Genomic DNA, 26,601 nt, shown 5'->3' on the forward strand with positions numbered 1-26,601 from the left:
GCCCGGCGGCGGCGGACAAATGAGACGGCAAGGGAATTTGGTAATGCCTTGAGAAGATTGGCCACTAAAGCATACCCCACAGCTGGTGACCACACCAGAGATATGCTGGCAAGAGATCAGTTCATGTTACATTTTACTTCGGGCGATTTTCGGGTTAGCCTGTGTAGTGCCAAGCCCAAAAAATTTGAAGAATCTATCAATATTGCTGCTGAAATGGAACTAGTGAGAAACCTAGAGAAGACCAGCTTGTCACCAGATGCCAAAGTAATGGGAGTGACAGTTAAATCAGGCAGTGAAGAACAGATGGGAGTAATGCTGGGGGTGGTGGAGGAGTTAAGACAGGAAGTATGTTCCTTTCAATCCACAGTCAAAACTATGCAGACAACTCCAAAAACACCATATATATCTAAATCTGTCAACAATGCAGAGGGTGGTCACCAAGAGAGGGTGGCACCAAACAGGCTGACCAGCCGCGGATCCAGAGAGGGTGATGGAGGATGTTGGGAATGTGGCTGTAACCGACACCTTAAACACGATTGCCCCTATCTGCAGGGAAACTAGAGGGGGCAGGTACAGCAGGCCAACTGCCTGCCCCCAAGTACAATGGTACGACGGTGGCCTTTGCAAAGACAAGGAACCAGGGCGGCTCACCAAGGCGGCAGACCAGATCCCCAGAAACAAATGGCAGCACAGGCTGGGTCTGTTGGAAGGCAGGAGGTGCCGGGGTGAGGGCCGAAAATGAGAGGCCTGGTCGACCAGCACAGCAGGAGAGCGCGGCCCACCCGAGCGACCTATTGGTGGGGGAAGAGAGGCAGACAGGAGGACCGATGCCAAGTATTCAGCCACCAGCCAATCGTGAGCCAAACATCAGTCAGACGGCTAGACTTATCCCGCAGGAGAGCGCGACAGCCAGTTGGATATTAAGTCGGGCATCAACGGAAGGAGACACAGAACAGACAAGAGACGTTACAACGCGCCAAACAAGGCAGAGGATGCCGCCCGTGTGGTCCCGGGACTATGAGATGCCTTGACTCGGGGGTGAGTCACATTTTTTGTTTGGGAAGAGGGAGGTGAGAAAAAGGGCAGAGAGATTGAAGTCAGGGTTGTTGGGGAGCGGACTGAATGTGCCCAACTAAGACAAGTTCTAAGCCGAATGCACTCGGGCCTGGGGAGTGGTGCCGTTCGCATGCCGCTAGGGTTGCCGGCGGTGAAGATAGAAATAGAATAGGGTAAGGTTCCAATATAAATGAGGTACAAGTTACTGATAGTGTGGGGATCCTTTAGGAGTGCTCAAGCCGCTCTCCAATCCATGCAGAGGCTCTCCTGCAGTTAGTGGAGCTGCCTCGCTGCGTTGGACCGGAGCCGTGCACTTCAGCCAATCCGGACCAGCGCCAAAGCTCAGACCACGGGGGAGGGTCTCAACTCTGGGGAGAGTTAAGTAGTTTTTAGCTAGATATATATTTTTGTATTGTGTATTTGTAGCTCTGTTAATTAAATGTATTTTAATTAGACGCGGCAGTACAGGGGACCGAGTGGGGGAAGTAGTAGGGGTAAGACCGCTCGTCCAGTGCACTACAGTTGCAGTGCAAGTTTGATGTGCAGTGCCCAAAGAGGTTTGGTGTGGCTGCAGAGCAGCATTTGTGTGCCGTGCCCTTTTGCTGGGGGTTTGTGTGGGTGGCTAATGCCCTTAATGCCCGAGAAGTGTCCAGGAAAAGAGGGTCTAACCCAGTGGTGTCAAATCATACGGCCCGCGGGAGATGATTTAATCCGGCCCGCGACTTGTAGAGCACACATTTCTGAGCATTTAAAAAAAAAGTAAGTCTCTAGCTCATTCCTGTGAGGAGTTATGAATTCTTTAAGAAATAACCAAAATGCTCACTCCAGCCGCTAGGGGGCAGCCAAAATAAAAATAAAACACATTTTAGCAACGTGGGAAATGGTAAATGGCAATCGTGCTTCACCGCTATTAATGTTTCCTCCAGTGCTGTATGGCAAAGTAAAAACCAAAAAAATTAAAAATAAATAAAAAAAATTATTTTTAGTACTGAACAATTAATGTACTAGCAAGCGCGGCAAGTGTCTGCGGCTCTGCACGCGCGAAATGAGCAGGAGCATGCTAGTGTAGGCCTACAAGATTTATTTCCTAATTTTCCATGCTGCTTTATTTTTATGTTTCAAATTGGGAAAAACTCATTCCAAAACAACCAATAACCTCTGTATTTAAAAATAAATCAAAACAGTAGAAGTTGCACTTTTATTTTATTGTATTTTGTACTGTCTGCATGTTTGCACAAAATTAGTCCCTGTGCATATAGTAAACAAAATTGGACAACTGTAAGGTCAGTGCCTGTTGTATTTGTTTATTCAAATAAACAGTTGTTTATTTAATTAGTGCGTATTGGCATCTTTGAGCAAAATACTCCCAAAATTGTTGCTGCACCTCCTATTCCCATGGCCAGCAGCAACCTTTACTAAGACATTTCCTGGGGGGTACAGAGATCCCTTGTGATCCGTGATAATGTAGGTTACAAATGTAGGCTGAGTGATAAAACATATTACTGAAAAACAAAGCTAGGGATTTGGAGTTGACATAGGCCTATGTACGTTATTTTGCCATTACTGGTCCGGCCCACTTGAGATTAGATGTATGTGGCCCTCAAACCAAAATGAGTTGTTCGCGTCCCGTTGTCTCCTAAATGATGTTTAATAAAGGTAATTGATTGTGATTATTCAGTGCAAGGTTTGTTACAATATGTAGCACTTGCTCGTCTCTTTTTGTTTGAAACAGCCACATATACATTTAAAACACATTTAAACACATGGCTGCAGTTAGCAAACATGTATTGAAGGACCAGGGTAGAAAGAACAATGTTTTAGGCACATAACCGTCATGAATGTTTTAAGTTTTTAAAGCAACTATGTTCAGATGTTTTATGTAATTTGCTGCGTCTTTCAAATTATTCCGATGGGGAGAAAAGCTGGTGAAAACTGGCGCAGGTAATGTAGTTCTCTGACTAATCATTTCTGTCTCTTGTTTTAGACTGAGAAATTAAGAGCATATAGTTTGTGTGAGGTAGCACACAGAATAGAGGGCATAGGAAATAGTTAACTAGGACCATGCAAAGTACCTTGTATGTTAGGTAAAAGTTTACATAGCCTGCCTCACACAGGTTCACACTAATTTCTGGTATCCATGGGTAACACCTGCTTGGAGAGAACTGTCATTTTAAAATTTCCATTAGGGGGCACTTCATTCAGAAATATTCGAGTCATTCACAGGGAGGGGCTTGAAGTTTAAATTATGCAAACATAGGTTTGCAATTTTAAAGGGGCACATTCACACCTACGAATGCATGTCATTGATGTCCCTGAATATATAGTCAACTGTATATATATATCAAAAAAAATCACAATCAAATGCTTTAGAATAATTTATTAGGATTTTAAAATTGAAATTATCAGAAAAATAAAAGAAGGGAAACAAAAGAAAAGCATTGCTGTAAAGCTTGGCGGGGGACAGCCCAGATCTCAAACATAAACTGAGCTCCTGTAGAACTACAAGCTTCGTCCAAAGCATTGGCCCTTTCCCTTACATCAACACAACAAAAGACATTATTAAAATCAATATACAAGGGGAACAAGATCTCAAAACAGAAAAATATATAGTTTCTTTTTTTTCTGAAAATAAGTCTTAATGCCGCAGAATTTTCCACACGTCGTCTGCTATTACCAATAATAGTACTATTTTCATTTGTAAGGTAAAAAATAACTTATTGCTTTATTGTAAGTTAAAAAGTTACAGTGTTGGTGTCCAGCAGTAGTTTTATGTAGAGTCCCAGGCGGTCTGACAGAGGAACTACTGGCTGTAGCAGGAAGTTGTCTGCAGTGCTGAACATCAAACAGGTTGCAGCAATAAGGCTGAACAAACAGGCTTCTTGTTTTTGCAAATGTTGAATTTGTTCCAGCTTTTTGACTTTTCCTGCCAGCCAGTGTCGTCTGTACTGAGGCCCTATATCAGAGCCGACTGGGAGTGAGACCCTGTTCCATTTGTGGTTCCCTGCCCAAACCCCTCTCTGTTCACCACTACACGGAGCAGCAACTGTGTATAAACAATAACATGTCGGCTCCAGAGGAGCACAAATTCATGAAAGCTAAATGTGAAATGGGTGGGAGGAAGGGGAGAGAAGCGGATGAACCAAAATGGAACAGGGTGATCTTTACTTTTTTTTTTCAGTACCAAAACAAAAGGCAATCAAAATGCTCCTTCGTTGCCAAAAGTAGTTCCATATTACACCTTGATGTATGCGCACAAACACTCACTCACACACACTCAGACGCAATCACATGCACCTTCAATAGTGATAAGAGGACAGAACATGATTGTGATGTTTTATACAATTGCTTCTCTGAGAATGTCCTTCATTTGTTTTTGTGGTGCAGCAACACCGCATAAAAGAATTTAAAAAAGAAAAAAACAATCATGAACAAAACATTAAGAAGTGAATCGCGCAGAAAATATAATATTTTCAAAAAAGAGGAAGTCAAGTCAACCCCCCTCCCTCCCAAACCCTGTGAACCCCTGATTTCTCCTGCTTTAAGGTGATGAGACTTTCCGTTGTCCGTCGTCTTTTAATCTCAAGTCGTTCTTATGAAGAAGCTAGAAAACTGGTTCATCAATGGTGTTAAAATTATAGTCAAAGTTGCTTTTTCAAGAAGCAAAGCAAACGAAGGCAATGATTCTGTAACAAAACTTCTTATTTTTTTTACCAAGCAAATTTGCCAGACACTCCTGAAAGTCTCATATCTCATCCCCAAGTGAAGTGTCGCTGGAGCAGACTGGCCAACATCGTACACATATACTGTATGCATACTGAGGAAAGTAGTGAGATGACCACACATAGTAGTAGATGACAATCAGTCAAATAATGTTAACCCTTTCCAAACCAACCAATAACATGCCATGTCGGTTCAGTAACCCCTACAGCCCCACCCTCCTCAACCCAACGTCTATGTACAATATCTTACAGGAAGACATAAAAACATTGCTTTAAAACCAATTACAGAATAAAATACCTTACAGATTATCATTATGTCAATATTAATAACAATATTACAAAGGTTTTTTTTAAAGACTACCAAAATATACACTTTAGTTTTTTTTTCATGTTTCCGTGATGCTCTAGTTAAAAAAAGGAGTTTGTTGGATTTGTTCTTCCTTTGTTAAAAATGGATTTCACACAAAGACCCATGTCGCACGGCTTTTTTTCGCTCTCCGTTCACATCAGTAACAGCTTTGAAGGATTTCATGATGACACGGCATATCACATTGAGATAAAATAATAATAATAATTAAAAAAAACTCAAAATAGTCCCCTGTGTCTTTGTCCAAGACGACAAATGTTTCCTCAGAGATTTTTTTCTTCTTTTTTTTTCTTTTGCAGTTTTCTTTTCTCAGCTTCAAAAGAAGTAATGGATAACAGAGTAGGAGGGAGGGAGGGAGGGTGGGGGATCTAGCCATTAGACTACATGAGGGCAAAAGAGGAGAGACGGGGGGGACGTTATGTTGAAGTGAGATTAGTACAGCATAACAAAGTTCAAGATTTAAAAAGATATTCAGTCGGTGGGTATGGAGCCACAGGAGAGCAAGGTGGAGCCTGTGGCCGGCCAATCAGGTTGTTCCATCAGTGGTCAGCCAGCATTTCCATAGGCTCATCACATCAGCAGAGGAAGAAACCCTCCCATCCTCGGCACCCGAGTCTTCTCAGTGGTAGCCATTGGTGAACGCAGTAGCAATCAGAGGACCCTGAGGATACATGAGGGGATAGACTTTCTATGAGATTTTATGAATAATGTGTGCACCCAAGCGTGGCCGTTAGTGTGTGCGTGGGTCGGTGGTTTGATATGACTTACCCCTAGACCGTGGCCGAACCCTGTGCTGGGGGCGGGGCTAGCGGCGCTCATGTAACTACTAACTCCTGAGTCCTGATTGGCTGCGGCGTACAGATCAGCCATTGGTCCAGGGCTGCTGGTTCCCAGGAAACCAGTGCGTGAAGGGTTGGAGCCTGAGAGACAGAGGACACGAGTGAGGCTTCAACACTAGAGTGCCTTACACACACACACATACATAAAAGGTCTAAAAATATTATTTTATTTGTCCAAGCAGGACATTGTACACATCATACCTAAGGCAAGCACACAAGGGTACACACATTATTTGTCTCAGCATCTCTCTCACTCTCATACATACACACATACCTCTAGCTACTGCTGCTGCTGCGGCTGCTGCCATTGGTCCATATGCACTCAGGGGAATGGCTGAGGGAGACAAACAGACCAAATCATTGCACAGATGACAGCCATTGTGGGTCGCTCTCATATCACATCATGACTATCAATCTGCAGTGCAGTGTGGGCCGACTTGACGTCTGCTCAAACATCTGTCTCCTCATTTAAATCCAACTGCAACTTCAAATCAGATAATATCATGTCATATCCAAAAATATGACATCGAATACATTTAGTCTTCAGTTTAAAAAAAATAATGAACAAAATAATGTTTATGGTAAACACAAGGATAACAATTCCTAAGTAAAGATGCAAGTAAAAGTCATGGCCACTAGATGGCAGTGTCCAGAGAGAATCTTCGTTCACATTTCATGGCTAAAAATAGCCCCTAACTGGCTGAGGAAAAATAAATCCTACAAATAAGAGGCGTGTCTTTTCTTACTTCAGGACTCCTAGGCTTTTGGTTTAAGAATAATTCAAGCGCTAAAAGTAGGTCTTAACTTAAATTTTTTAACTTCAATTCTATTGAAGTAAATCCATTTATTTATTAATTGATGATTAAATAATTTCTATATTTTGGTTTGCTTTTTTAGATTTATTTTTTATTTCAATTAAAAATGTAAGATGCACTTTGTTAACACAGTCACATGATACACAGACAGAAAGCGTAAATTTAAAGGCCAAATACTGTATATACACACACACATATGCTCGTATGTTTGGCATATTTTAGTCAAATGGTTCATCGTTGTAGTAAACTATCTGACTATTATCATCAAAGGATCAGTCAGTTTACATGAAACTTAAAGGGAAAGTTTGACATATGGAAAAAAAATGCAGTTTGCTTTCTTGCCAGCAGTTTCATTTGACCCTCTGCAGCTGAATAGCTTTTTTTCTCTCTCTGTGAGGAGCCACTGACCTGCCAGCTCAGAGGGGTGGGATGATGTCAGGAGGGGGGTCCTCTCTAAATGGAATTCTAGAAACAGAGAAGGTCAGAGAGAGCGCTTTGTAAATACAGCCACAATCCACCGGACAGACTACAAAGCCACACACGGGACATTTAGCCTCAGCGGTACGATGTCACATGCAAAATCTACTTTGAGGACAGGCAGGAAGGTAGGAGCAGAGGAAAAGGAGGAGCGATACAGCCAAATGAAACGGGTTTACATAAGAAGATAAAATAAATACAGAAGAATGTAAGGGGCAAACAGGCAAATATGTGATTGAAGACATAAGGAGATATTTTAGAGAAGGAAGAAGTAAGGACAGACAGGAATAATTTGAAAACACTCTTTAATCTAGAATCAGCCAGCAACTCGGCTGAAATGAAGATGGTGTGTGTGTGAGTGACAAAGGAGCTCATCCACATGGCTCATGTTGTTCGCACACATTGCATGACCCCGGTGCTACACAGCTGAATCAACTAAATGCCACAGCCTGTATCCGTTAACCTTTCTCCTCTCCCAGTGAGAAAGACCTACGGAGAGCGAGTTAAATGTTAAATGAACATGGACTCACCTGGGAACTGATAAGTGTAACCAGGGGCTATTCCGGAGTAACTGCGGCTGGTGTAGGTGGCAGTCTGAAAACCTGGGTATCCTGTTGGAAATAGAAAATAATCATCTGTTCAGTTAATTTGGCTGATTTAAAGAGATAAAGATAAATACACAAACATTATACAATACAATTTGGGAAGATTGATCTGCTGGTAAACATCTCCCTTTTTAGCAATTGGTAACTGCAATTGGCAACAGCAGGCAGTCGAATGCGATTTTCTTCATAACCCTTTCATTTTGAAACTTTTTGAATACAATCTATCCAGTCGGGTTTATTTTTTTTGGACTTACATCAATTGTGGAGCAAAACATTCACCTGCAGCAGATATTTTCAGCTAGCCAATCGTCTATACCTAGTTTATCCTAATTCATTTCCACAGTCATCTTTATAGTTTAAAAGAAGTTCATACATTTCTGTAAAACAATTCAAACTACTACAAACGTAGGATCATAGGCTTTCCTTTTCTCTTACTGGATTCATTACAATCAGCCCACGAATAGTTTGAGTTAATGAACTAATCTGAAAACATGATTATTTAAACATTTAATTCACCATGAATAGATTTTTTTCTCTCCCTGTATTTCTGTCGGGTTCAGGGTCGCCTCACAGGAATAAAAGACTGACAGATCGACATGTGCCGTTACTGAAACAATGGAGGATGACTTAACAGTACTTTGTCAAATGTCCAGTAGAGGGAGCCGGGTAACCACAAATAACACGTTAAGCTCTGTTTGTTTTCTCAATGAGCCTTCGAGCAATATTTTACTCCAGTGTGTCGAACTCAGTCGCCCTTCAGAGTGTGACCTCTAAATGTGTGATACATTGTCCTTTTTTCCCTGGGCATGTGCATGTGAGAATCTGCTAAGATATTAATATCAACCGAATTAGGGGTTATCTTTTTAGTTCAAATCAGCTGGATTTTGTTTTTTTGAATATTTCACGGGTGCAATTAAGAAATGTTACATGCGAGAAGATATTCTTAATGTTGTGTGAGCATCAAGATAAAGAGTACTAAACTGGTCCAAATTAAATTGTATTTCTTATTTAAAGACAGAACTGGTGCAAGGTGTTGCTGTCCATAAAAAAAAATGCTAATAATGAGCCATATTTACATGGCCATTAAGCTTCTTTGATGTTAAAAAATACTATATTTGCTTTGATTTTGGATCTTACCCAGCATGCCGATGCCCAGCATGAAGGCATCCATCCCGTAGGGCATCACTCGGGAGCGACCTCTGGCTGAGCCTGTCGGCGTCATCACCTCCTTGGGCTGGGCTTTCTTACACTCCACCTACAGTAAAGCACGGTTAATAAAAAAAATAATAACACCATAAGCATAAATACATGAACCTGGAATTTGCCACCCCTTACCATTTTGTTGTTGATCTCATGGAAGTGGATCTCGCACACTTTCTCCACCATATCTTCATTTTCGAAGGTCACAAAGCCAAAGCCTGAAAGACACACAAGCAGACTCTTATTATAACACTCAACCTCTGTGATTGGCTGTGCTCCCAATATCCTGTGGTCTGTGACAAAGACGTAAGGTGCGCAAACGCCACGACCCCAGCTTCCAGCAATTATAATGATAAAGAGTATATTTTAGATATACTTTTTATCAGATTCAATATCCCAGAATGGACTCTACAAGTTCTCTCTTTTATTTCTATGTCTTTCTCACTGGGCTACATCATTGCCCTCCTGACCCTGTTTTGGAACCTTTTGCAGGCACTGCACCCCTAACTATGAGAGAGGAAAGAGATCTACGAAACACGGAAGGCAATGGTGGTGGAAAGACTGCGCTTTGAGTAAAATGTAATTCTCGCAGAGCTTCACCCAGTGACTCTCATGCTGTTTCCCGCTTTTATTTGAAATGTTTGTTGGTGTCCCACTTAGTACATCTACACATATTTACAATGTGTGTGTGTGTATGTGTGTTTTTCATGACTGAGTACGCACCTCTGTGTCTGTTGGTTGTTTTGTCAAACATAAGCATGGCATCATCGACCTGTGAGAACAAAGCAAGGAATAGATGAGCTTCGACATATTAACACATACACACACACACACACACACATGGACACAAACACACACACACTCACACACACCATTACACAGCATGGGGTGCCATTGTCCCTCTTTAGCATTTGAGGAAGAGGGGAAAACAGATGGAGAGGGAGAGAGGGAGGGGTGACAGGTGACAAAGGAGAAAAGAAAAAAGAAAGAGAGTGAGTGAGTGAAAGAAGAGGGGGGGTAAGGGAGAGGGAGGCGGGGACCGACTGTATAAAAATAAAATGAAGTAGAATCTATCAAGGTGAAAAATAAGTGAAATGCTTCCTATTCGTGAGTAACCGCAGGGAAATTATTTCCCATTCTTTGCTCTGTCTCCGTCAGAGTTCTCACAAACTGCCCCTTTCTCCCTCTTTTCATTCGCTCACCCCTCGCTGTCTTTCTTCCCTTCTCTAAAAAAAAGTTTACTATTCCCATGGAGACCCTGTAAAGAATTTCAATTAGAAGAACTTGCCCCCGACAACACCCCCACCTCCCTACCCCAACTAATTTCAATGAATAGAATAGAGAGAAAGGAGACGAAGAGAGGGAGAATGAGCACGTGACAGTGGAATAAGGTGATGAATTAATGGGGCTACAGCAGCAGAAACATGGATGGTAAAGTTTTGACGGAGGGGGAGCAAAATCTGTCGACGTACATTTTGGATCAGGGAGTTTAGAACAAAGTGGATTGGGGAAACTTTTTTTAACACACTTTCCTTTTATTCTCACTTTCTTTTTTGCACTCACTCCACCGCCCTATTCATATTCCTCCTCCTCCTCCGCCCCCTTTTCACCCTCTATCCTCCCTTCCTCCCTCACTTGTCCTTCACTGGCAGGAAAAGTTTGAAGCTTCTTGTTAAGCTCTGACGGCATGAGGAGAGAAGCCAAGGCCCCGTTAAAATGCTGCTGATATAACATTTTATGCACGCTGTCCTTTACCGGCGATTTTAAAAAGCCAATAATGAGGACATATGCAAAAATCTCTGCAAGGCGTCCAGGCCCAGAGACACACGTGGAGTATGACTACATGGCTATTTTCATTACGCTGAAACTCAAACCGGTGTAACATGAGTGGCAGAGGCCTCTGAATGACCAGGCCAATCTGATTTCCAACCTTTATATCAGATGAAAAACACATTGGTCGCGCCAGATTGAGATTATGCCTGTGGCCAGTCAACTGTGAAAGACTAGGTCTTCCTTGGGCAAATTATGAATAAATGGGAGAGGGGGGGATCAAGGTTCCTTCCACTACCCCCTTGACCCTGTTAGTCCTCATCCTTGTCACCATATAGCATTGAGGAACCCCCTCCTCTTTCTGTCCTTCATTCAGTTTTTACGCCACCCCCTCCTCTCCTCTCCCCTCATGCCGTCCACTCTTTTCCGGTTGTCCAAACTCAATGACACAGCACAGAGCCGGGGAACAGGACAGTAAGTGGACAGCTGCAATCCCAACATGTTATCATAAGAGTAGAGTTACATGCAATGGCTAGCCCTCCGGTTAGCATTAGCGACATCTATTCTGGAGGAGGTGACCGACGGTTAGCACTGCTGGTCCTGAAAGCCAGAAGAGAAATAACATGCTGTGCGGTCATGCTAATACGCTCCATCCAATTGTCTTCCATTAGAATAGGCCGGTGTGCTGCTGACTAGAGAAGCACTCTGCGTCACGTGCGCAAGCTTATGCTGTGGTCGCACACCAGCCCCTTGCCCTTGCCAAGACCAATAAGAAGACGATCTCCGATGTCCACTGCCCAGGGTGCTGTAAGACAATCCTATTGGATAGCTGTGGGGGTCTGAGATTGGCTTAGCGGCGGCTCAGCCACTAAACAGTCTGCACACATGCAGAGAGCATAGAAAAAAGTTAAGGTCATATTCTTGTGTGAAGTTCTGACATTCTCAGATGTGCCGAGGCAAAAGGGTCGCCTGTGATCATGCACAGGATTGCGGCATAAAAAAAATTCACGTTTTTAGTGAAGCGTGCATCTATTGTCTGAAGAACAAGCGCTTGCTGACAAGTCCATTACACTATTTTGCGAGATTATGAAAGGTGGCATTCACATTTTTTTCCCATCTGTCTCCTCACATCTCCCTCTTTCATTCTCTCTTCTCTTCTCTCTCTCTCTCTCTCCAGCCATTGCTCTCTAAACAGGCCAGCAGACAAAGTGCTCAGTCAAGCCTCCTAATCGCCAACTCACATGGCTGAGTGGAGTCCCAACTTTTCCCGTCTGCCCTGTCCATGCTGCATTTTTCATTTTATCCACTCTTTCCTTTTGCTGACTGCTCTGACATATGCTCTCATTTGGTTTTATATTTTATTAAAGTAGGTGGGTATAAAATGCTGTTTTTTAATGCAAGGTGCTTTCAGGAATGCGGTTCAGAGAGGAACGATGAAAGCGTGTAAACAGGGATTTTCTTTGGATTAAACATAATTGACAGTATGACAGAAAGGCCTAAAATTCTTATTATCAAATTACCTCAGTGCATGACTGATCTCCTGTTCAAAACATATTTTCCTACTCCACGCATGCTGCGCATATAGCCTTGGTCAAAAAGAAGGGAGGTGTTCTCAACTCTTCCCCTGTTCAATGGGGATTATAGGACCTTCACCTTAGAACCTCAGACCCATATCTACTACAAACATGGCTCCTGCGTCCAACATTTGGCTCAGATTTATTTCAGTCGGGAAAACCACATATCGAAACATGTTTTTCACTTCTCGATTTTGGTCCAAAACACCAGAAGTGTCCATTGAGCAGCCATTTTGGTCCTGTCTATTGAAGTTTGTGTAGGTGTGCTTTCAGAAGGACACTCCAAAAAAATAGACGACAGCATTTATCAAAGAGACGCCGAAAATGCATAGTGCATTCTGTGTTTTCCTTTTGCGAGGCGGTGCCACAGTATGAAAATAAACAGGACACGAAGTCCCACTCCATGCTAACCTGCACCTTGTAACCAGGGCTCAGATAATAAACAAGAAATACCTCCCGCTCAGCAGGAATGCACTGTGGGATTGGCGCTATCCATAATACAGCTTTGGTCTCACGTGTCCAAACAGACCCAATATTCCCTCATCCTGAGGAGGGAGTGTTGTCTTAGATATGAGTGTCTGTGACACTGGGGGAGAACTGATTGGACTCTGAACTGCTATATTATGAAAAAACAACAACAAAAAACAAGGACACATGTCACAACACTAAATTACAGTGCGTGATGGCCACACATGCAATCTAAGATCCACAAGAATCCACAACCCGGAATAAGAAGACGTTATTTAAATGTGAACCAGCACCAGAAAATGGTAATACCTGAAAACATCAGAGGCATCGAAGTCAGATGCAAAACAGAGAGGAGACACAGCCAGACATGAGGCTGTGCTGTTAATTTCTTCCAAGCCATTAGGCCTACATCCTGAAGCGATGTTCATTTTCAGACTCTATCCTGCTGGCCAACAGCAGTACCAACACACGTAATGTTTGTGACAACTGGATCTCTGGCTGCGAATCTTACGGGCTGTAGAAAATGTATGCAAGCTCCCTTCCCCTACGGCAGCTACGCCGATGCACACACACACGCACACACACATACACGCACACCTCTTTCCATTCATGCAAATACACACAAATTTTTTAAGGAAACAAAAAAAGAAAACACACTGGATTACAGCAGGACAATGCACGAAAGCAGGTCACCACGGCAACAAGCTGAGAGGGACTGGAGCAGGGTGTGTGTATGTGGGATGGGAGGGGAGTTGGTGTCTGAGGTACTGATTTTGGGTGAGGTTGGGTGGAGTGTGTGTGTGTGTATGTGTGTGTGTGTGTGTGCGTGGGGGGTGGGAGGGGGGTGTTGGCTGTTACAGGAGCAGCTGTTGCATTTGATTAGTTAATGCTGAAGAGTCCGAACTCAACTCAAACACACTCACACCCCCCAAAAGCTTAGCTTAAAGGTAACCCAGCGTTGCATGTGTGATGGCTACTTTGATACATTAATGGCTTATCACAGTGTTTTTTCCCTTTCGCAGTCACTTTTCCTCCTCACTATCTCAACATTCCTCCTTTTCTCTGCCCTTCAACCCTCCAGAGTTCCCCTCCCTCTCTCTCCATGGGGGGTTACTTCTTCCCTTTCAGTCCCCCGCCATCTCCCTCGCCTCTTCCCCTACTCTCGCTGTTTTTTTCTCCCTCTCCCTAGCCACTCATCTGTCTCCACAGCATGTGTTTGCCTTTCACCAAATTTCATTGAAAGGAGCCGAGCAGGACAAATGTCAAAGGCAAAAAAAAACACTAAGATGTGATCGGAATATAGCACAACAGCTAACAAATGAGAAAAACTAACAAACTTCACTAATACTGCAGGCTGGCATAGCTGAACATCAATGGCCACACAGCATCTTTCTTTCCTTTCTTTTAGTGCTCTCTTTCAGTCCCCACTCTACCCTTAAACGTCTGCTGTTTCTCTCACTACAACTGTTCTGAAATTAGGCCCCTTTTGCAGTTTCTGCTTTGCCTTGACTCAGATGATAAGGGTAAAAGGTGTCAAACAAGGCGAGAAAAACAAATTGAAACAAACATTTCAAAAGGATAGGGCCAACAAATAAATATGATATATTAGCCACAAAGTCCATTAGAACTGTGGTTCCCAACCAGGACTACTTGTACCCCAGGGGGTACCGGTACTTCTGGCACTGCCAGTGGGTACAGGGAATGATTCTGGAGTAGTTTGGTATTTTGAGCAATTTTTCTATAATAAAATTTGTGTTTTTTTTTCAAATATGTTCCCATATTGAGTCAGCTTTAACACCACAATATGTGTCGAGGATGGTTTGACAACTTTAGCAAGCGAGAAGAGGAGCATAGTGGAAAAACGTAACGTTAACTAAAAGTAATGAAAAAGCTGCCTAAATTGTCCATGGACAGATGTTTGAAATAGCTAATAGCCAGTGATAAACTGTTTAAATAGTTAGGTTAGGTTAGTAGGTAGCTATTTTTGAAAGTAATGCTATAAATAGTAAGCTACTGGACAAAGGATTTAAATAGCTAAATGTGTTTTTTCTTATGTTAAAAGTAGGCTCATGCATAACCTGCTTAAATTAGTTAGCTAAATATACAATTATTGAAAATACTGTTTAAATACTTAAGTAAGGGACAAATGATAGTTGATATCAAAGGATATCCCATTGAAATAGTAAGCTTAAAGAAATTGAGAAACTGATTAAATAGGTAAGGGACAAATGATTGAGTTAGCTAATAGCAATGGAATAAAGGTTGTAAGAGTTAGCTAAACAAAGGAAAACAAGAGATGGGAAGGCTACATAAAGATAACAGATTTGTGTATTAGTTCACCTTTCCGAACTGGTCAAAGTAATGCTTCACATCTTCGATGGTGGTATTGACTGACAGTCCTCCGACAAAGATCTTCTTTGTCCTGGTCACAAGCTATAAACACAGAAGAAGAAGGCATCGTTTAGGGCTAATCACATTAGGCAGGGGGTAGACGGCCATGATGAAGAGACTTTGTGTTTGTTAGTGTTCATCTAATCTCAGAGGTTTTCTGAAAGCTCTTCTGAACATTCAACCTTCGGCTTAAGGTCTGTAACATCCAGGGTTCAGAGGCGTGTGCACGTATACAGGTGAGCTCTGTCTGTGTGTGTGTGTGTGTGCGTGTGTGTGTGTGTGTGTGTGTGAGAGATGGATGTTGGTTGCTGATGGTCGGGTCAGGATTGGGTGGGGTCAGGGTATGGGGTCACGGTGTCAGGCTGGACAAGTGGATTGCAACCCACTTTGCCTGACTCTAATCCCGGCCAACCAGGGCTGAGTGATGAGAGGTGACACATGACATCATCACTACTCTTCCCTACTGTTAACCCCTTCAGGGGGCACTCACCTTAGGCTGAGCCCGGCGGGGAAACGCCACCTTTGGGTCGATCTGTAGGGGAGACATGAGTTAAGATGAGTTATATAATGGAAACAGTAGAGGAAAAACATCTCTGTTGTTGTAACGATGCACACATTCGTTGGATTTTATTGAAGTTTTGATGGTTGATTAACGGTGATGACTGAGCGGCCAGCGCAACATTATTACAGATATTGACATTTGCCTTCTTTTTGTTTGGAGACACCACTGCAGTAAGTGTAAAAGAAAGTTGCAAAAAAAATGTTTTCCTTGAAAGGTTTTCTTTTTGTTGTGGCCTTATTAAAACACCTGGAAACATATTAAAATGGTAACATTTTCCTTTGCAGAGAAACCTTGGATTTTACGAAGGTGCCGAAACTTAAAATTCATTGTTATTAACAAAAAAAAGGAAATATTTGATATCTTACAGTATATATTATATGCCAATGCACAAATAAGAATAAATAGTTTTAGCTTGCGAAAAAGATATTCCCAGAAAAAGAAATTTACAATTTGGCATCTACACGTAACTTTTGTTCGGGGTTAATTAATCAAACTACGACTGTCATAAAATTCCAATAACAAAAACCCAGACAGATTCCTTTTGGAGAAGGGTAGTGCTTTTTAATATCACCACTTAGCACAGATATGGCAAGAAGCAGATAAAAACCTGCTTAACAAAACCATACTATACAGCAGCAACTATCCACCGTACAACAGAAGTAAGAAGTGTAATTCTTGAAACATGCATTCTCTCAAGAAATTTGAATGAAGTTTGGAGTTATTTGATATACAGTAACAATGTTAAAAACATGTTTTTGAGCTGCTATATAGGGCCCAAGGTTGCTGGACCCCACATGTATATTAAGCCTGAAAACAAAGTGTATCACAGAGAACACATTTATTCCCGTCTCTTTCGAGACAGAAAGGTAGATCTCTTCTCACCCATAGCACAAATCATGAAGTTACAACGCAGAGACTCAAATGTGTCTGACTCTGAGCCCACCCGAAAGGCCTACAGGTCTGAAAATAGAACGTATGCTAATCTGCCAGTATGTATAGTGGACCTTTTGTTATGCAAGCCCCAAAAGAATCCAAACAAACCAGCCAAACAAACAAGCGTAGGGAACAAAATACACAGTGAATATGTACATTCTCTAAATTGACACCAACCAAATGCATCTCAGCCACAAACTATACAGAGCATGGGCGGCCTGGAATCCAAAATTATCATTTAATATTCTGAATACATTTCAGGACGGATATATATTTTTTAAATCTCACAAATCCTGACAACCTCCATTTTGGATCAGCCAGATTTGACTGTATCCATATATTTCTTCCAAGTGGAATGTCTCAGCAGTGGTCAAGGTTACAGATAAAATTAGAAGCAAATGAGTTTTGAATGAGACGGCCTTTAATAATGTTAAGTATGCAAAGCCTGGCCTGGCATTTTAAATTTGTGAAGAATCTCATGTTATTTCTCACTCAAGCCAACGAGAGCGATGATTTTAGGTCACAGGACCTTGTGGTGTATTATGGTCTTAGAGTTCCATCTTTGTTCTAATAATTGGATGTGTGAAGCAGAACCCCTTGTGTCTTACACAGTCGCTATCAGAGGAATTGAATTGATATTGGCTACTAAAAGAAGCCCATCAAATGGCAGAGAATAAGCACTTACTATGTGAATAAAGCACACAATACAAGGGAGGGTGTTCATTCAATATTCAAGCAATCCTTTCATCTCTTTCCTGTGGTAATTCCCTGCTTATGATGACAAATCTACAGACAGAAATATCCTTCGAGGACCGCTAAGAACGTCAGATTTAACAGTGCTTTGAGAGCCCAACGCTGGTGTAACCAAGCTGCAGCTGCAGCGTCCTTGGAAGGCATTGCAGAAGGACTTTGCACCTTGAAGTGGGAAACAAAGCGACGAGAGGAGTCATGTCACCTCCAGCTGGACCGAGCACAAAGACAAAGGTGACAAGGACACGCAACGCCGGCGGCGACTATCGGCAACGGCAGTGCAGCAATAGAGTGCAGTCACAAACAATGACAACACAGCATTTCTCACAAGATCTGTGCTTAGTGGGCCATATGTTACGTTACCGATGTGTGGCTTCACCCTGTATGATTACCAACACGGTGGCTTTTGCACCACCTTAAATGAGATGAAAGCAAAAAGACACACAAGACTGTAAATGGCAAGTGCAGACGTAACCATTCATATTTATACACAAGTGTGACTGCTTTCTCTTAGCAGAACTGATAACAGTGCACTGTTCTACTGAAAAGGCTGGGCGTATTTTCATTTAACAAAAATATACAATAAGCGATCAACAACAAAGACCAGAAGATGCTGCAGTGACCTCCACGGCACAACACAATGACAGAATCCCACTGGTAGATTTCTACAATAGGCTGCCCTGCACACATAACAGCGGTTGGGAAATACAGGGCAACATCTCCGGTGTTTCCCTCCAAGCTGAGAGTGTTGAGAGGTAACAGGCTCTCGTGTTCAGGTCAGCCCACCTGCCTTTAGCTGTTTTAACAGGACTAGAGGACAGATGCTGCCCTGAGGCGATTACGTGGCAGAGACACAGACCCTGAGCTGACAATGACAGCGGCCAGAAACAAACTCAATATGACACAGGGCTGCAGTCACATATGGTGTGTACAGTAAAATATTGGTCACAAAAATGTGTTCCATTAAGCTGCCATTTTAGGCGAGTGGGCGTTCATTACATGTTAGTTTATACCGCAAAATCAATGCTTTGGTACATTTTCCTAAAACAGTTCATATAACATGCGTCTAATTACATAGGAAGTAAGTAAAACACCTGACAAAATCAGGATGCAACATCACATTTAATGCAAACATTTTGTAAATACAGAGACATAAAGGGGTGTATGTCATGGTACACAAGCTATAGAAGAATCGGTTGATAAATGTATGTATGTATGGTTTATATCATAATTTTTCCCACAAACGTTTCACGTTTTCAAAAAAACAATATTTCACAGATTTGAAATTATCAAGAGCTCTTAAGTAACAGAACAAAAAAAGAGAAGGTTACCAACTACACTAGATTAGGCCTAATGCAATATCTGGAGTAGTGCTAATGCAGCTAGAGTCATGCCATGCTGTTAAATTAAATAATTCCACTTCAGCGAAATAACAGAATGCATCTAACATGTCATTTCTACGTCTGGCTGTAATCAAGGGGAAGGTTGTTAAAAATATTTAATTTTAACTAAAGCATCTATCAGACTTGCAGATTAGCCTCGAGGAAGAGAGAAAGGCCACAAAGCAAAAAGTAAAAATGATTTAGCCAGGTCACTGTGTGCAACACTCAGAAATAGCTCTTCGGGTGGCTTGACATTGAGAAGTGGCTCTTTGATGTAACCTTGCCAATCAAAGGTGGCAAAAATGAAGCTTCTCATGAATAACGTTCCAAAAAAAAACTTTGCAAGGGAAGAAAATAGTGTTTCTTCCCACACAGGCAAAGAAGAGTTATGGCTGAGTGTTTTGTGATATGGATTGACTAGCATCCTGCTTCATGACATCCAGCATCTGCTCAATCTAGGTAGCATAGTGACGGCAGAGCCTACTACATGATTTTAGGTGTTTATATAGCTTTTAGCACTAATCTACAACCAATAGTCACCTCACGTGGCCCAGCGCGTCCACACACTGGAAAACAAAAAATAATATAATAACATAGAACGTCAAATCAATAGATACGGAGGGAGAGAGATAGTGTGAAAACAAGGGAGCATAGAGAGAAGGACGAGGCATTCATTTGGAAAACAGAGTCAGCCCATGAGAAAGTGGGCCTGTCCAGTGCAGCGGGGCTGTCCCAGCAGGCAGCCCCTCTGATTTCATTAATTAACAGGACAAAGAGTACAAAACAGATGGGCCCGTCGAGGAACTGGGGCTCCCGTGCTCCCCCCACAGACACACACACATATACACTCGCTTGCACACACATATTGTAGCACAAACGCCAACACATGTATACAAAGTGACACACACATGTAATTAAATGTGCAAAAATAAGCTCACACACACAACTTCAGAAAACAAGTGCTTTGCTGTCACAGTCGCATATAGACGTTGGAGCCCTGACACATTGGCCAACCTCCCAAGACATTTATTTTTTGGGGCGACAAAATGGCAAACACCCACGCTGATAATAAAAAAAGCCACCACAGGCTACCCCATTATGGCAACATAATCAATATAAGCTAAACAAAAAGCTACAAACAGAAGAAGAGGAGACAAAAGGGACTTGGCATGTCAACTGCACACGCACAGAGTGAGAGAGAGTCTTGGTTTGGGCACAGGCCAGCAGGGTCAATCTGCACAGCCAAACAATGGCACAGTAATTAGTTAACGAAGCTCACTAATGAGGACTCCCCCCCCCCCAACCCAACCCCGGGCCTGCCCCTGTAACCCCGATAGGGCGCCTCGCCAGGGTGGGGTGTATATAGTAGTGGTGGTGGTTGTTAGACGTGTAGCACAGAGATGGAACCCTGGAGTCCTACTCCAGAGCATGTCCAGGCTTTATCCCCGGATCTGAGGACGTGCATGGACCTCGGAAACCCAATCCAGTTTGTTGCCTTCAATCCGATTAGTTGCTCTTTAGATCCATACTACTTACAGCGCGGGAGCTAGGCCTCCCTCTCCCTCTCCTGCTCCTCCACCTTCTCCATCCCCCTCTCTTGTTTAGTCCACGTCAGCACAAACAGCTAATCTTCTACATTCAGGAGCTAGCAGCTAGTGCTAGTGTCTAAGCTCTCCACTAACCAGGTGTTCAGACCAGAACCATAAGGGACTGTGGTGCCAACGGTCCAGAGTGGGTTTTTACAGTGCAAAGCCAAAAGCAGCTTCATTAGCACCATGCTGATTGTAACTATTCTACCTTCACATGCAGCCTTGAAAAAAGCAGCAATTACCACCTAGTGACAAGTTGACAACCGCTTCCAAAAGGGCATTAATGTTTTATGTAAAAAATAAAAAAGGAGAGAAAATATATGCATATACTTTTTTTTCGCCATTGCCTTCCATAAAGTAACTCATTAAGTCCCCCCCACATTAATAACACATCACTATTGTCCACTGCACTATTCAAATATGGCTTAATACTTTGTTGTCTGATTGATGTTTATTGTTAATCTATAAAGCACTTTGAGTTGCCTTTGTGTACGAAATGTGCTATACAAATAAAGTTCCCTTGCCTTGATTAAAGAAACACGTTTGCACTGGCGCTTGTCATAAAAACAAAATCTCATGTAAAAGAAATCACATATACTACTATTATTCTAATTCTCAAAGCCCTAACAACCCCAAGAATAAGAACAGGTCCAAATCTAAAAAATCACACGCACTAATTCCGGGCGAACGGGGAAGTGGCAGCATTTTGGAGAATATCGGGGGACTTGTGTTTTCTTCTTCCCGTAACTGGTTCCAGTGAAGGATCTCACAGAGAAAACAAATACCATTCGTGCCCTTCTTCTCTGTCCAGAGAAATACAACAGCACGCCACTGCCCTAAGGCCACACTCTGCCCCGACAGGAAACCTAACCTCCAACCAAAACAACAACCTCAACAGACCTCACTCATTAAAAACAACAGAAAAACCTCTCATTTGTTGCATTTAAATGCTTAAGCCAACTGGTATTGAAAGTAACTATAATGTCCAATGAGTATTCTCTCTGCTGCCTGTGCTTTTTTTGCAGATGACCTGGACAGGACAGTAAGTGTTCAATACCACTTGTACGGACCCTGGCACCAGTTAATGTAGTTTCATTTGCACCCTGTGTGTCCTTAGACATTGTTGCTCTTTCAAATCCCTTTCATTTACCTTCCTTCTTTTCTCTCTTTCCTGCTTCAGGCTTCCCACATTTATTTTTCTCAAAAACCAAAGGCAAGGCATAAAAGAAGGGGGGCTCAGAGCATCAAATACTCTTCCTCATTCCGGGGATGATTGTCTTTCATCATAGTTATCCTCCTCTAACTGTGGAGGGGGAGGCAGGGAAGGGCAGTCCAGGTGTGAGGAAGTGCATAGAAAATTAATAAATATAGAGACTAATTCCTACGGGACAGGTACTGGAAGTGTTGGAATGCCATTGGTTCAATAATGCGACAAACATCCCACGGTTTGCTCAAAGCTGCTGCATGTTGTTTTAACAAAAAGGCGACTTTTGAAATGCTTTATTGGTAATTATTCATACTCTAGGAAACATGTTACAGAATACGGTGGTTGTAGGCTGTTTTGCTGCTGCACAACGTCCGCACATTTAGCATTGGTGCTATTTTCTGCATTGTCGTAGAATAAGGCTACAAGCAACACAAAATAAAATACATTTTAAAGTTGTGTATACCTTAACAATACATCCCTTGCTATTCTAGCTGATTTGCATACATGAGTAAAAGTAGAAAATAAATCTGGGCTCTTATTTCCAAAATGAAACGACAAAATGGAAACCAGGCGCCTGGTTGTATGAGCGGTGCCATGGCAGACACACCCCGTGACCCCCCCCCCCCCGCGCGCCCCCCTCTACTACTGCCAAAACAACCTGAACAACGAAAGCGGTATTTGAGAGGTTAAAATTATTATTGTTTAGGCTTGTGCTGTATTTTGGTTTATAATAGGGCAACGCCTTACCCCACCAGTGGCTTGCCAAGCTAGGCCTCCAAACGCCTCTGCCTCCAAACCAATGCTCACATCACACACACACACGTTCTGGCTATCAAAGACTGTACCTAGCTTTAATAGGTAATATGACTCACTGAGTAACACTTAACAGTTGCTTAGAACCTCCCGCCAACTAAGCCAAATGAAGAAAAAAATACCAGCAGATTACTAGCAGCAACGCTCACTCTGTCATAAATATCACAGCAAATTTGCAGAGATCTAACTTTGCCATTCACCTCAAATATTTAACAACTGCACAGTTAATACCTCTCTCTCACACACCGGAAATAAGGACCTTTCATGACATAGCATTATCTGTGTGTGTGTGTGTGCGTGTCTTTGTACTTTTGTGTGTGTCAGAGCTCTGCTAGCCAACCGAGCAGAGTGTCTTAAGTTAATGCAAAATAGTTGAGAAGTTGTTATGGAGACATAAATCCCATCAGGCTGTGAGCAGTCACAGCACTGTCTCCAGTGGCTGGCGTCACCCCCGGCAACAGGCTTGCTCCAACAACTAACCAACCCTACCTTTCTCCACCCTTGGGCTCCACTGCCTTTCTGAGCCACCGATTTTCACTCTCAAATTATTCCAGTGTGTGTGTGTGTGTGTGTGTGTGTGTGTGTGTGTGTCTACACTTGTGCATGTTAGAGGGTGCATGTTGTGCGTGTGGTTAGGAGAGGCCACAAAGACACACCCAGTCCCCACTCCTACAACAGTCTACATGACCAAGACAGCAGCATTGACACCTTCATAGATATTTAAATGGGAGTGAGCAGCTTCCACGCTGACCAATCTACAAACCACAGGGATATTCCCATATATATACGTTTCCATGCCACTGCCCTCTCTGATTGTGTATACATTTTTGTGTGGGTTAACACAGGCATAGTGTAGGCCTACGCTCTGACCCCAGCTTGGTAACCCATTTAGCCACATTTTAAGTTCTGCGTGTGCCATTATTAGTGTAGCAGAGGAAATCACAGCGAAAACTCCAGATCCTAGTAGTAGTTGTTCAAACAAACTTCAGTCAGCGTCTACTATCAATATTTAAATGTAGCTTATTTGGACCTCACAGACTTCACCACCCACCCACCCACCTCTCTGACATCAGTTAAGTAACCACTGCCACAACTGTTTCCTTTCCTCAAACTTTTTTTCTCTCTCTTCTTTGCCACTATAGAAAACGGTTGCTGTTATTTTCTAAGCAGGAAAAAAAACTTTGTAAGCTCTCTCTCTCTGCATAAACCCTTTGAGGGTTTTGCATGGGCTCCTACCCCATTCAGGTCCCCAGGTAACCATGGCAATGAAGACCAAGAAAGAACGCTTTCATGTTGGCGCCCTGAACCGGGATTTGGAGGGGGAAATGAGCAGAGAGAGGAGGAGTGGAGGGGGCTGCTGCTCCAAAACGCACTCTCTTAACTTTACAAGCCATACGGTGGGAGGCAAAATGCACCCAGGGAGGGAGAATTAAAAACAACAACATAGGCCTACTGAACAAAATCTGATTCGGGAAGGTGGAAAAAAAAGTTACCAAAGACAACTCACTGTCACCATCCAGCTCTCCAAAAAGTAAAAACTAAACTCACCGTTTTGGAATCCAACTCGTGTCCGTTTTGTGCCAAAACCTGTTCCACGCCGGCTTGGTCTGCGTATGTTACAAACCCAAACCCCCTGCAAAAAAAAGAAAAAGATCAACTGCTAAACATCAGAATGCAAACTCACGGTACCTTCAACAGTCTCGTGGAAAAAGGCATGAATTATGATCCATCCAGTGATAGGACGTAGGAGCGCACACGCCTCCTTCTTACCTCGACCGCTTGGTAACGGGATCCCGCATCACCATGCACTCCTTCACTTCGCCAAATTTACAGAAGTACTCCTTCAAGCCCTCTGCGAAGACAGCAAAGGGGGTAGGGGTGGAATTGGGTTAAATAAATCCAGATATAAGACTTGACTTTTCCTCTACAGGCCCCTCGCTGTGTTGATGTGATGGTCTGGAGAGAGACAATGGGGGTCTGGGCGGACCACGTTGTGTTTGTGTGTCCCTCTCCAGTCCCTCCAGAGATTGCGCACGTACGGTAGCCTAGTGCTATCTGTGCCGCTCAGCATAATAGCCCATTAGGCCCTGCGGACCACAAACAAAGCTGCACTTGGTGACGATTGCTGTTTTGACACAGCAGCAGCAGCGGCGGTGGCGTTTTGATAACAACACGGGCCATCGCAACAGGAATAAAACTGTGTTTACGCGTCAGCCTGCGCGCGTAGCTCTTAAAATAAATGAATGGATTCATCGGAGTGCAACGATAAGGGGGGAAACGAGACACGAGCGTTTAGGCTACATGGGCACCAAAATGAGCCAAACTTCTGTTCAAATAGTCGCTCTCGTTCACCATACAAATGCCCTTCTCTGTTATTTACAGTGTAATTAGTGAGTACACGAGGGAAAAGGCAGACAGAGACGTTGAATGTGCATGCATTTCCCGTGTTAATCCCCCCTCATGCGTCTCGGCAAGCCTAACATCCCGAGAGCCGATTCTCCTTGAAAAAAGGGCAGGCTTTTTGATCCAACTATTCAGTGTTTGTCTCCTTAACTTCGCGCGGGTTTATGTGGCGGATATTATTTAGCCGAGCAGCGCATATAAAACAGGAGTAAACAAGAGGCATTTCATTCAGACTCGTGGAAGTAGCGTGCGGGACAGCTCACCTTGTGTTGTCTGCCAACTCAGACCCCCGATGAACATTTTGCTGAATGAAAAAGAGAAACACAAGTCAGTCACACAGAACAACACGCGTCAAAAGGCGCATTCACATAGGTTGGATCATAGGGGGCAGCGGAGGATGTGTGTGGTATATTATAGCATCTATAAAGTAAGGAAGAAAAGCATCGGCCATGTTGCGAAGTCACCAATCGGCCAGTCGGGGCCGTTATAATCCCCTAGAGGAGAGGGGGGAGAGAAAAAAAAAGAATAGGATTTTCCAGATGATGGAGGAGAAGTTGCATGTGGCCTTCTCTGCTGGAAAAAAACGAGATAAATAAACAAACAAGAAGGAGGAGGAGGGGTGGTGGTGGAGGGGGGTAGGACAGGCGGAAAGCAGAGGCGCGTCTGTGTCTCCTCCGCTGAGTGGATCCATCCCACACATAGGCTACATAGGACTACAGACACACATATAGCCTACACACATACACACACACAGAGCCTACACACACACACACACACACAAACAGAAGCGTGCTTGTCTTTTGTCTCGGCGCGGCTGCGCTCCCGCACTGAACTCAACTAAAGTCCAAGGTGAACTCAAACCGGGCCGAGAGGCGAGCGCAAAAAAAAAGGCGGGCAGGAGGACGGGGTGGCCGGCAGAGGTTCGTTTACCAGGGGTCGTGGGGGGAGTTGTCCGTGCTGGAGGACAGGCTGCTCTGGCTCCCTTCCGTATCCATTCTGCTCTCCGCTGCTATATTCCCGCACTGTGAGGCGAGGAGAGGCAGTGAAGCTCCAGTGCTGCTGCTGCTCCAGACTCAGGGGCGGGCAGCCGAGGGAGGGGAGGGGAGAGGAGAGGGGGCAGGAGAGGTGGGGGTGGGGTGGCTAAAAGGAGGAGGGGTGAGCGAGGAAAACACACGCACACACACACAGAGGCATACACGCTCAAAGTATAGGCTCCGCCTCTACCTCGTTTTCCCGTAGCCTACCCCGGCCTCGGACGGACCTCCCTCCCTCTCTCCTGCTGCACGTTGCCTGCTTTTCTTCGCGCTGCCACTGGCGCTCTCTCTCTCTCTCTCTCTCTCTCTCTCTGTAGTGTGTCCCTGCCGTCCTTCATTGGTCGAGCACAACAGCATGTCCCATTAAAAGCCTCTCCACTGTTTTCACATCCACAGTAGCTCCTCTTTCTATCAATCATGTTACATTAGAATGAAAGGGGGGGGGGGGGCGGAGAAATAAAAACAGCAGTTATTGTAGGACATGCATCTGTGCATGGGCTATGATGTGCAATTCTTCTCAGGATACTCCTAACATTTAGCCAGCCACTAGATAAGGCTACATAATATAGTAGTTAGCTGGATATGGAGGTCTAGACTGCACAGAGGTCAACAAGGTCCTGTTTTTTTAATGGGCTTATGTTACATAA

General features: G+C 43.4%; 1 protein-coding gene across 2 annotated transcripts; it reads right to left on the reverse strand.

Moving 5' to 3' along the window:
• Positions 1 to 5,013: 5,013 nt before the first annotated feature.
• On the reverse strand, positions 5,014 to 25,956 carry LOC307249883 (RNA-binding protein Musashi homolog 1-like). 2 transcript variants are annotated; one of them, XM_080026771.1, is made up of 14 exons: positions 25,851 to 25,956; positions 25,184 to 25,224; positions 24,288 to 24,369; positions 24,066 to 24,150; positions 15,772 to 15,813; positions 15,231 to 15,323; positions 9,802 to 9,850; positions 9,214 to 9,296; positions 9,016 to 9,133; positions 7,804 to 7,884; positions 7,205 to 7,261; positions 6,256 to 6,315; positions 5,911 to 6,062; positions 5,014 to 5,803 (listed from the first exon to the last, which is right to left on the reverse strand). In XM_080026771.1, the coding sequence occupies exons 1-14, from the start codon at positions 25,913 to 25,915 to the stop codon at positions 5,762 to 5,764; spliced, it is 1,050 nt and encodes a 349-aa protein (XP_079882897.1). In that variant the 5' UTR covers positions 25,916 to 25,956; the 3' UTR covers positions 5,014 to 5,761. The 2 variants fall into 2 exon arrangements, with proteins under 2 accessions (XP_079882897.1, XP_079882896.1); XM_080026770.1 differs by having other exon boundaries at positions 5,014 to 5,830.
• Positions 25,957 to 26,601: the final 645 nt, after the last annotated feature.

This window comes from Ammodytes marinus, assembly GCF_949987685.1.
Source record: "Ammodytes marinus genome assembly, chromosome: 4".
Lineage (NCBI taxonomy): Eukaryota > Metazoa > Chordata > Actinopteri > Uranoscopiformes > Ammodytidae > Ammodytes > Ammodytes marinus.